An 11,184-nucleotide genomic window follows, 5' to 3' on the forward strand; every position below is an offset into this window, starting at 1 on the left:
CAAAACAAAAGATAATGAGTACTGTCAGGCAACTCCACTGATCTCTCTGTAACAATAAGGCCAACCAAAGACTAAAGATGAGGAGGACTGGGAGGAAAGCAGACACACAAAAGGTACCATGTCAAGTGATATATGAGATGTGTTCAGAAATGAATGAGTTATTCCAGGGCCATACAAACAAACCAATCTCTTTACTAGAGAGGCACACCTCTCCTCTGTATATTAGTCAAATATACTAACACATGAAAGATCACATCACCTTGTTTATGGATACATTTAATATCCCTTGCCCTTCCCACCTTTCAAAACATAATAGTATACAAAATATAAAATATCTTAAATATTTATAAAAATCGCAAGAAAAAAATAGAACGTATGAAAATATTTTTATCTGAGTTCTCCCTCATTGTTGAGAGGCAGCTTAGTTTGCCTTGAGTTCGTAACTGTTGAGCGGATAGGAGTATGCCCTGCCTAATACTATTCTGTCCCGGAGGAGCTTAAATAAAACATAGTAGTTGCAGAAGAGGATGAGAGCCATGGAAAGTGTGTGGTTCCACTTCTCTGACCGCAGCAAGGAATAGAGCTGGTAGAAGACAACACTGCCCTCAATAAGGATAAGCAGATTTAACAGCCTTAATGGACGATGAAACAGGAACTGTAAGGAAGTTAAAAAGCAAAATGTTATTTCATAGAAAAGATGGCAGTTATTCTCACATTTTTTTCTAAAATCATTTTACAGTTATAGGCTCCTATGTACACTAATAAGTAGATCTGCTTATTGAATGTCAATCAGGCAGAGATCCAAACCCATTCTTTTTTGCTCAAGGAGTAATGAAATACATTTTATTTCAATACCCCTGAGAAACAGAAAGGGATTTATCCAAAAGAAATCTTCCTCAAAAAAAAAAAAAGTTTTTCCTAGATTATATCTTATCTCAAATATTTTACTTGAGATAACCACTTAAAATGTAACTGCTTAAAAATGTAAAAATCGTTGGTTTGTGGGCTGATCTAAGATATAAACACCTAAACTAAACAAGTCTGGAGGGAGGGGTGGTAATACAAGTTGAAATATCAATACAGTAATTTCTTAATTTCTTAAACTGTTACCCACCAAGCTGTTTTGTTTTGCCCAGTTTTTCTGGATATTGAGAAGTAGGGTATACAAAGACAGAACATTGAAGAAGGAAGGAAAGATTAGTTAGAATTAAGAGACTGGCTAAACACAGAGCTCCAAGTTCATCACTCTTAAGAGGCTGAATCCTAGTTGACTAATAAAAATGTATTATGAATAGAAGACAGTGGTCACAGACTGCAAACTGTGCTAATGGTAGTGTATCAGATCTAAAAGAATAAGTTAGACCTCAGGGCTCAAATCTGAGAATAAAGCTCTGAAAGGTTTAACTGGGTTCTCGGGATTCTTCTGCAGGAGAAAGAACATGCTTACCCTGGATTTTATTACATGATCTCCAGTAATACCATGTATAATACTGGCTCAGAATTAACATTCTAAAAAAAAATCAGGCAATTTCAGATTCTGTGGCAATTATACCAAATATAATTAAATGTGTAGGTAGGCTATAAACTGAACGGGTAAAAATGTGAGGAGAGCCACAGTTACACGTAGCAGGTCCATTCTAAACTTCAGTGTGCCTTAAGAATCATTTCCAAATATGTAAATGATGCAAATTCCTAGGATTCTTCAGAGATCTGACTCTAAGGGACCCAACCACCACTCTGAGAAGCACTGATTTACGTCTTTGGTCACACAAAATCAGTAATAAGTTCCTTAATCTTTCTTCTATGGTTTCCACCTGATTCTTCAGCTGTCCAACACTAGCAAGGAAAATACTTATTTTTCAAGCAGGAAATTTTAATAAACCATCTGGTTACTGTCGGCTTCCAGGGGACCATAATGGCCAACAGATGCCATTAACAGCCTGTGGAATTCAGCTGGCTGAATGAAATATTCTGTGTAGAAACCAGATGTTTGTGCAGTTATAACCTAAGTCCACTCCTCCATCTTAAGGCAATCCCACAGGAGTCAAAGAGATTGTCATAGTTCCCTCATTCAAAGGCCTTCCACCTCGGCCCACCCACCCCTATTTATAAGCAGCCTGCCCTGATGCAAGTTTCCAGTTTTTAATGAAAAAGTCCTTAGTAGTGAACACTCGCAGAACCAGAACGTCCAAGTACTGGGAGGAACTGGGAGGGATGAAGGGAGGGATGGGAGGGAGAAAGGGATTCAAGTATCAAATGAATGAATGAATGAATAAAATCTCCCAATTCTTTTTCAGAATATGATCTCCATTCAAAGGCAATGCACCGCACTTTGGGCATTTTTACTGAAAACAGTTTCCTGCATGTACCTTCTATTCCCCATTCCCATTAATCAGTTTGTCTTTCTTTAATAAGTAAATATTTCTCCCTCCTAGAGCCAGAATTTCTGGAAAACTGAAAGATCAAACAGAACATAACCCAAGACATAAATCAAATGGGACAGAAACTGGCTTTAGTAGGTATCTATTGCTTTTTTCCTTTCAAACTTTTAAGCCTTTTTTCCTTTTAATTCGAAAAAAGGTAAAAGACCACAGATCATGCCATCTGCCTGTGTTTCAAAGGGGAAGGCTAAGCATTTTAAGGAGATGATATACATGAGAAAAACCAACAACTAAAATCATATTATTACTATATTAGATATTGCATAATGACACACAGATATAATAGCGATACTGCTAAACCAAACTATTACAAAATTAAAGACTGTAAGATGAAAATGGAAGTCTTAAATAATTGTGTACTTCTTTCAAGTAATACTAGACTCAACAAATTCCATTGTAACTAGAGAAACCAGTCAAACTATTAAAGTTGAGATACTGGCATTTCACCTTCAATCTGCCTTTCAGAAGTATTCCCAAAGGACAGAGGCCATTACAGTAGTAAAATAATTACCCTGTATTAATGTCCTAGTATGTGCTACACTCTGTGCTAGATATTTACACACAGAGTGGCCTCCTAACACTCCTAAGCTTATGTCTGAAAAGAAATAAGCGGTACTTGCATAAAAGCGGGCATGGGATACATCTGAAGGCACCGCCACGTTGTAAGGCCCCACGGCTCTATATAAGCATCTGCTGTGTCGCACCAACACCCCTTGAGGCCATATTGTATTTTCTGACCAACTAAGGGAGAAAGAAATGCAATGTTAGCATATTGGCAATTACAGATAAGATAGTGTCTGGCAAAACCAGCTATATTTCTATGGAAAAGATTAAGTATTCAAGTCTTCATCTGCCTGAATTCTGAAAAGACAGTGATTCCATGGTCAGACTGGAAGGAGTTAGAAAGGATTTATTATAACTTCATTGCTATATTTAGAGAGAAAAGTTAACTGCAAAGTTAACTCAGTGTCAAAGGACTTAAGAGGCTTAGGAGAACAAGCAGAAACAAATGTGTAAGTAAGGCATCTGTGAGCCAGAAAATCGAGTATAAGCAGGTGGACTGTCACCTCAATCCCAAGTGAGCAGAGTCCACCGGTGGAAATGCTAGAGGGAACAAACAAGAAGAGGAAAGTGGATGGTAACAAGATGAGTGGAGAAATTAACACATTATCGAACTAGCGTGACATTTACTGCAGAATTACATCCCACAAGCTACAGAAAATCTATTCATTTATCACACATTTCAAGTGCTTCATACTGTGAGAAGCTGTACAGAAGAATACAGAGACACACAAGGTACCAACACACAGACTTTTCTTTTTACTGCTTTCCTGGTTTATTTTTATAGAGGTTTCTCTAGGAAAAAGAAGTTATGCAAGAAGCTTCACTCTTTCCAGCACCAACATAATGGAGTTTGGGTGGGGATGGGGGATCTTCAGGTTAAACTTTTTTTTAAAAAAATCTAAGTTAATTCATCTCTTTCTGATTTTGGAAAGGTTAGTTTCCTAGGGTAAGAACTGGGACAGCATTTTAAATATGTTAAAGAAAAAAAAACGTCTAGCACCCTGAAGCTTTCCCAGTTCAGAAAATGTTCCATCAGCCTTGCTCACACTTACCAGCATTAAAGTGAAGACACACCTCATGGCCATGTGCCATCAGGAGCCTGAAGATGTACAGTACTAGCACTGTGCATTGGATTTTCAATTTTTATTGAAATCTGTCCTTTGCCCACAGTCAGGTTTCTTTTCAGCCTGGCCCAATCTCTTTCAGTTCCTGGGCTTGAAGGCCTGTGCTAATCTGTATCAGACATCAAGGCAAATAATTGAAGGGAGCACTCTGAGGGGAAGAGGGGAAGGGAATGTCACCTTTAATTAGGACACCTTTAATTTCCTAATTTAATTAGGAAAGAATTTCTAGGTGATGAAATTTGTGAAATGTTCAAATTATAAAAGGGAGCAAGATGAAGATGGTCCAGGTCTGAGAGAAAGGCATGATGAAGGTCTCAGAAGCAAGACAATAAAAGGATTCTAAAGTCAGTCACTTTGGACCATAGGGACCATGCAGAGAAATGACTGACAGGGGGACACAATGAAAGGAATACTCAGAAAGAACTCAATTAGGGACAGTTTTCATTTGAATATAGGAAAAGCAGAGCAACATTCATTAGTTTAGGAAAAGAAGTGCAGGAAGATGCAGGCTAATACAACAACAAAACAAAGAAACAAAAAAACAAAAATAAGTAAACAAAAAATAAAAATGCTGGCTAGGAAAATTACTAGAGCAAATTTACATTTATTAGAGAGAAAAGACGAGAGAAGCAAAGTCCAGCTGCCTAAGACAATTAGCTAGCAGCTATTTAGCTGTGGCAATGAAAACAAGAAGATGAATCTCACAGTCTTCTAAAGAAAATTAAAAATATATCATGAGTCTTTGAATTTGGGCAAATGGTTAGGACTGAAAGAAAACTCCAAGGTGATAGTTTGGGAAACAAATTACACACTCTAGAGTGACTGGGCAGTTGAAAGGTAGAAGGCATTTGAGGAGGGACTGGGGATGGTGGTGGAAATGAGTTAATGTTCCCTGCTTTCAGTTTAGAGTGATGACAAGCACCCATGTGGGCAAAAACTAAAAATTAAATGTTCAAAGCCAAGAACAAGAATGACATACAAAGCAAATAAACATGGTCAGCAGCATGTAAAAAGGTGTTAAATGGTTTTATCCTCTAACCTACTTACATGTGCTGTGGAGCATTGCTGTAGGAGCCATGTTCAAGCTTCTGCCACTTGCCCAGGTGAGCAGCTGATTTATGCAGCAAATCACAGTACTTGGATGGCAGCAGCTGTGTGGTGAGCATGACAAAAGCATTGATCCACACCATAATGAGGTGCTCACATGACCAGCGCATGTCATAGTACTGGGTACTCTGGAAGAGATTAGAAGAGAGAGAAATGATCCATGTGCTGGCGATCAAGAAGGCAGGGATGGATGCGTGTACATACGCCCCGCAGATAATGCCACTCTGAGTCACACATGCATTTGCTGTCCTGCTGTCCGTGCAGAAAGTTCAAGAGCAGAGTCCTCCAAAATCCTGCAGCCTGACTTTCTGGTTGCATGAGTTAGGGTTGGGAGGGAGAGGCAATGATACTTTAAGTTCTTTCTGTCTAGAAGTAAATGCTCTCTGTGAATGACCACTCCAGCTGCAGATGTGCTGCTCAATGGGTGAAGGAAGGGCACTAAAATGACCCAAAAGATTCTGGGCCCAAGTGACATCCAGACCATTTTTCTCTTCTACCAAAATAAAGTTTAAATAAAGGTTAGATTAAATTCAAGGAAACTCCTGATGACCATGTTAAGATCAACCATGGTAGGCTGTATTTTACTGAAACTTCAGTCCTCTTACACTACCATATACTGATTCTAAGTACAAGTTTATTCTCTCCAGAAACTGGGGGTGGGGGAAATCTAAAAAAAAAAGAAAGAAAGAAAACAAGAGGGGACCACCACGGGTGCATCACAGATAGGGAAACATCTATCCACCAACCAGGTATTGGTGCACTCCAGATGCAGCCGAACTCCACCATCCAGGCTGCCGAAGGGGAGACAGAGAAAAGGGGGATTAAATAATACCCAGTTTATGTCATCCACACACAAATCCAGGAAGCGCGGGAAAGCACGTAACCTCTTACCTTCACAAAACACAGGGGAAGAAACGCAACATAGTAGGCACTGAAGAGAGAGTTGAAGAGAACTTCCTTGATCCTGTGGTTGAAATCTGCTTTCAGACATTCCACTTCATTGCGAATGAGGTCAGGAGACAGTGGGCAGCTGTGGGTGGGGATGGGCGTGGCATTATTAAACTGTTCTTTTAGAGACTCCAGCAATAAGGAGAGGAAGTCCTTGGATCTCGCCAAGCCACCCACAGTTGAGGCACTTTCCTCTACTGCCTGGTGCTGAACAGCATAGGGAAAGTCTGTGAGGAGGAGATGAGCTCTACTATCTTGGTGGAAACAGCAGAGAGGAACATAAACACCAAACCTGTAGAAAAACAGGAGTATGAAAATGAGACCACAGATGCCACCTAATATCAGACCTCATAACTATGTTAGTAAAATAGTCATGATTCTTCAGAATGAACCTAATATAATGGGGACTTGGCTGATGGCAAATTCATTATCTGGGAAGCTCTTTAATTTCTTCCCACAAAGGCAATATATATTCACTGTACGATAAGAAACTACAAAAAAAATCATGACAATTACCTAGAAATCATCCTTTTAATAATTTTTACAATTGGGTGCATAGGCTTTATATTTTTTCTATATTTAGCTTCACACAGTATAAACTGTTTTGTATACTACTGTTTTAACTTTGGCTGTGTGATTATGTAGCTTGTATATACTGAGTATTTTCTCATGTCATTAAATGTTTTTGTTAACAATTCTAAAAGGTACTACAGTATCCTCATATAACTATACCATCCTTTACCTATTTCTCTCTTGTTAGAAACATACTATTTGTTATTTTCCACTATCATAATTACCAATGGAGTAAATAATTTCCCACACACATCTTTGTGTACATCTGGTATTTCTTGAAGGGTTGCCTTTTACTTCCCGTTTTCTCTTCTTAGTGGCGGGGCTCCCCTGCCTCCCCACAACATCACCCATATCACCACCCTAGCTCCCCTTGTTATTTTTCTCCACTGAACTGGTAAGATCATGTATTTTACATGTTTATTAAGTTTTTTATTTAGGGTTTTTTTTCCATTGGTCTAACCTCCCCTTACTACAATGTAAAAAGCTCCAGGAACCAGATATTTTAGTCTGTTTATTAGTTCACTGCTATATATATCCTTGATACCTATAATAGAGGCTGAAACATAGTAAGCACTAAATAAATACCTGATAAGATTAATACAAACAATTCAGAAGTACAATAGATAAATTCTTACAGGTAAAATTACTTGGCTAGAGGACCAAAAATTTGTGAGACTTTTCGTAACTTCTTAAAGTTACTTCAAACTTTGGTTCCTTAAAAACATTTTAAACACTTCCCTAAGTCTTAAGAAACTTCCACGTTATAACCTAGGTCTGTATTATAAATAAAGTGGTCATTCCACTGATATAAATTTAGATATTAAAAATAGCAAATAAAAAGACACTTTATGAATTTTATTTTAAAAAAATTAACAAATGTCACTTGTTCATAGTTCCCTATAGAGGGAGAAAGGATGACTTTATTACTAATTAAGAGGATGGTGAGCAGCAGCTCTGGGATCCAAAGTGAATGTGCCCTGGAGTAGCAGAAAGGGAGGTGAGTAAATGCAAAAGTATCAGGCAAAACTCACATGTGCAAAATTGCGAAAGCTAGAGAAGGCTGCAAGTTCAATACTGCTGAAACCGCACATGCAGGAGTGGGGTGAGAGCTGAGGTGTGGAGTAGATTGCCATGATGGCCCCGTTTCTTTACCCTTCCCAGTAGTTTCACCCACTGTTGCATAACTGCACAGCCCTCCTTCGCATAGAAGGAGACCCTGCCTAATCTCCGTGCTGGGCTCAACAGTGTGATCTGTTCTGGCCAATGGGATGTTAGCAGACACGCTAGGATGAGAAGCTTTAAATGGGCTTGTACATTCAGGCTTGTTCTTTTGCCACTCTGCCAGTTTCATGTGACCGTGTCCAGAGACGGTTGCCAGAGCATGAGACTCATGGAACAGAGCTTACTTGTCCTAGCTGCCTAAACAGACAGCTAAACAGACAGCCATCAGTCTCAAACATGTGACTGAACCCAGCTAAGATAAGATTGGGAGAGCCTCTTAACTTCAGCTGATCCCAACACATGCACAATAAATACACAGAGTGTATGTATGCTACCACAGCTCTGCGGATGTTTGTTACCGCATCATATGTCAACAGATAACTGATACAGGGTAGCATCAAAGGCTTAGAGCATGGAGAGTTTTGTAAAGTACAAAAATGATTCATTAAAGAATTTTAAAGAGGGTTAGTACATATATTTAGACATGAACTTTGTTTGAATTACATGCTTATTTCATTGTTTTACAAGGGTATGGACAGCCTCCAAAAATAAGCTTCTTTACATATCTAAAAAGAAATGAAAAGGTTTGCTAGTCATTCTGATGATGGTAATCCTCTTCAGTCTAGCCAAAATATTCGTTGATATATCCATATATTAGCCTTTCAAGTTAGATATGGTTAATCTTCTACACTGGGACGACCCAGAGGGATGGTATGGGGAGGGAGGAGGGAGGAGGGTTCAGGATGGGGAACACATGTATACCTGTGGCGGATTCATTTTGATATTTGGCAAAACTAATACAATTTTGTAAAGTTTAAAAATAAAATAAAATTGTAGTTAGGAAAAAAAAATAAAAAATAAATAAATAAATGATTCAATCAGATATTGCTAGTAAACAGAATAACTAAATAATTTGTTTTCAACTCAAACAGGTGAAATGTTAATCTAGAAATACAGAAACAACTGATGTAAAATATGCACCTTATAAGGAATCTGAATCATGAAAAATGAAGTTTATAACAAGAAAAATCATTCTGTATGAACCAAGTTGATGAGTCCTTTAAATAATTGTTTAAGTATTATAATTAGAACCTTACAGAGTACAACCAATAGAAAGACTCTTCTTGCCACAAAGTCAGACTTGGCTGCACAGTCTCTGAGTATGTCTTTATTTTACACAGTCACGACATATAAATTCATGCTTATGCTATAGCATCCTAAATGGTGTAAAGCAATGATTCTCAAAGTTGAGCTAGCATCAGAATCATCTGGAGGACTTGTGTTAAAAGACAAATCGCTGGGCCATACTTTCTAGAGTTTCTGTTTCAGTCTGGGGTTGATTCCAAGAATTTCTAACAAATTTCTAAGAGGTAGTGATGCTCTTGTTCTGGGAGCCACATTTTGAGGACTACTGAATTTAGAGTAATGGTTAAGACAATGGCTCTGGAATCAAAAAGACCTGGGTCTTTCTCATTAATTGTCTAACCATAGGAAAATTTTTCAACTGCTTAATCTGTCTTTACCTATGTCAAAAATTGCTAATTGTCTGCCAATAGCTACTGTTCTGTTCTTCCACAGCAACAGAAATTTTAGTTGAGATACAGCTCCCCTGCTGAAGATTCAGTTTTCCAGACTCCCTTACAATGTATTCTACTAGGGAAAGTGGAGCAAAAAGATAACAGAAGCTTGAGTCCTGACACCATGGAGCTACTACAACTATCCAACATAACTTAAATACACACTGTACAGGAGAGAGGAATAAATTTCTAACTTTTAAAGCCTCCAGTATGTTGGATCTGTTACAGCAGATTTTATACTACTTCCTGGGTGATTGTAATGATTTCATGAGATGATGTTTATAAGCACCACCTAGCCCAACATTTAACACATAATAAGAGCTGAATAAATGATAGCTATCTGTTACATCTAATGAAGGTGGTTTTAGCCAAATGTATACAAATTAAAAAACTATGCAAGATATTTAGTTTAATAAGGTAATATCTACAATAAAACACAATTCAACCATCAGAATGGCTAAAATTTTTCAAATGGAAAACATCAAATGCTGACAAAACTGTGTAGCTGTCAGACTCTTACAGTATTGGTGAAAGGATAAAATGATACCACTTCTTTGAGAAAAAGTCTGATAGACTCTAATTAAACTAAACATACTCCTACCTTGTGGCCTAGCAATGCCACTCCTACATATAATTCTCCCAAGAGAATGTAAAGGTAGCTTTACAAAAAAAGACTTGTATAAGAATGTGTATAATAGTTTGTTTTTTTTTTAAAGAGTAGTCAAAAACTAGAAACAACCCTGATGTCAAACAAGAGGAAAATAAACTGTGGTATATTCATGCAATGAACTATTATTTATAATACGTAACCATAGACAAATCTCAAAAACAACATGCTGAGTCAAAGATGGCTTGAAAGTGTACATATTGTATAATTCCATTTATATGACATTCTAGAACTGGCAACCTAATCTCTGGTGGGGGAAAAATAATCAAAACAGTGGTTGGCTCTGGGATGCAAAGGGTGGGGTTTGACTGGAAAGGGACATGAAGGAATCTCTGGAGTAATAGTGACATTCCATACTGGGATGAGGTTTTGATTTACACATGTATATGCATTTATCAAAACTCAGCAAATGTACACAAGATTTGTGAATTTTACTGTATATGAATTTTATATGGCAAATAAAGCTAATGAAAATGTTCTCCATTGGTACTGCTCAGGAACAACCTTAGTTTTTATCCATTGCCCTAACTCTATTCCAGTTTAGAAAATAAATTATTCGGTCACCCTACCCACTGATTTTTTTCCAATTGCCTAAACTTCAGATTTGCATTGAAGAATTTCATTTCCCTCCCTTTTATACCATCATCTGGCATGACCCAATAATTTCTTAAGACTTACTAATAAAATAGTAAAACTGGAGTACTCACGGGTAGCCAAGGAAAAGGAGATTGAGGACTGAATGGCTTCGGAAGAGATTGACGAGGGTCCAACAAAGTACCCATCCACACAAAGTAAGTAGCACCAAGCGGGCTGATATCAGAACCATGTAGTGAATCATTGATGATGCACCCGCCTTAGTGGCCTGTAAGTTTGGAAGCACCAAAAATAAAAGTTTATAAATGACCTTACTCAAAAGCAATGTGACTCCAGTAAGGACTTAGTAAATTTAGAGGAAGATAAAC

General features: G+C 37.8%; 1 protein-coding gene across 1 annotated transcript in view; it reads right to left on the reverse strand.

The window, feature by feature from the left end:
- Positions 1-260: 260 nt before the first annotated feature.
- TMEM39A (transmembrane protein 39A) overlaps positions 261-11,184 on the reverse strand; it is a 29,175-nt gene continuing 18,251 nt past the window's right edge. The window contains exons 5-9 of the mRNA XM_010845368.1: positions 10,930-11,084; positions 6,128-6,476; positions 5,177-5,364; positions 3,062-3,182; positions 261-655 (exon numbers count right to left, since the gene is read on the reverse strand). Coding sequence (XP_010843670.1) covers positions 422-655; positions 3,062-3,182; positions 5,177-5,364; positions 6,128-6,476; positions 10,930-11,084 — 1,047 coding nt within the window. The 3' untranslated portion in view covers positions 261-421. The remainder of the gene's footprint in view (positions 656-3,061; positions 3,183-5,176; positions 5,365-6,127; positions 6,477-10,929; positions 11,085-11,184) is intronic.

Source organism: Bison bison, unplaced genomic scaffold (assembly GCF_000754665.1).
Source record: "Bison bison bison isolate TAMUID 2011002044 unplaced genomic scaffold, Bison_UMD1.0 scf7180017864215, whole genome shotgun sequence".
In the NCBI taxonomy this organism is placed as follows: Eukaryota; Metazoa; Chordata; class Mammalia; order Artiodactyla; family Bovidae; genus Bison; species Bison bison.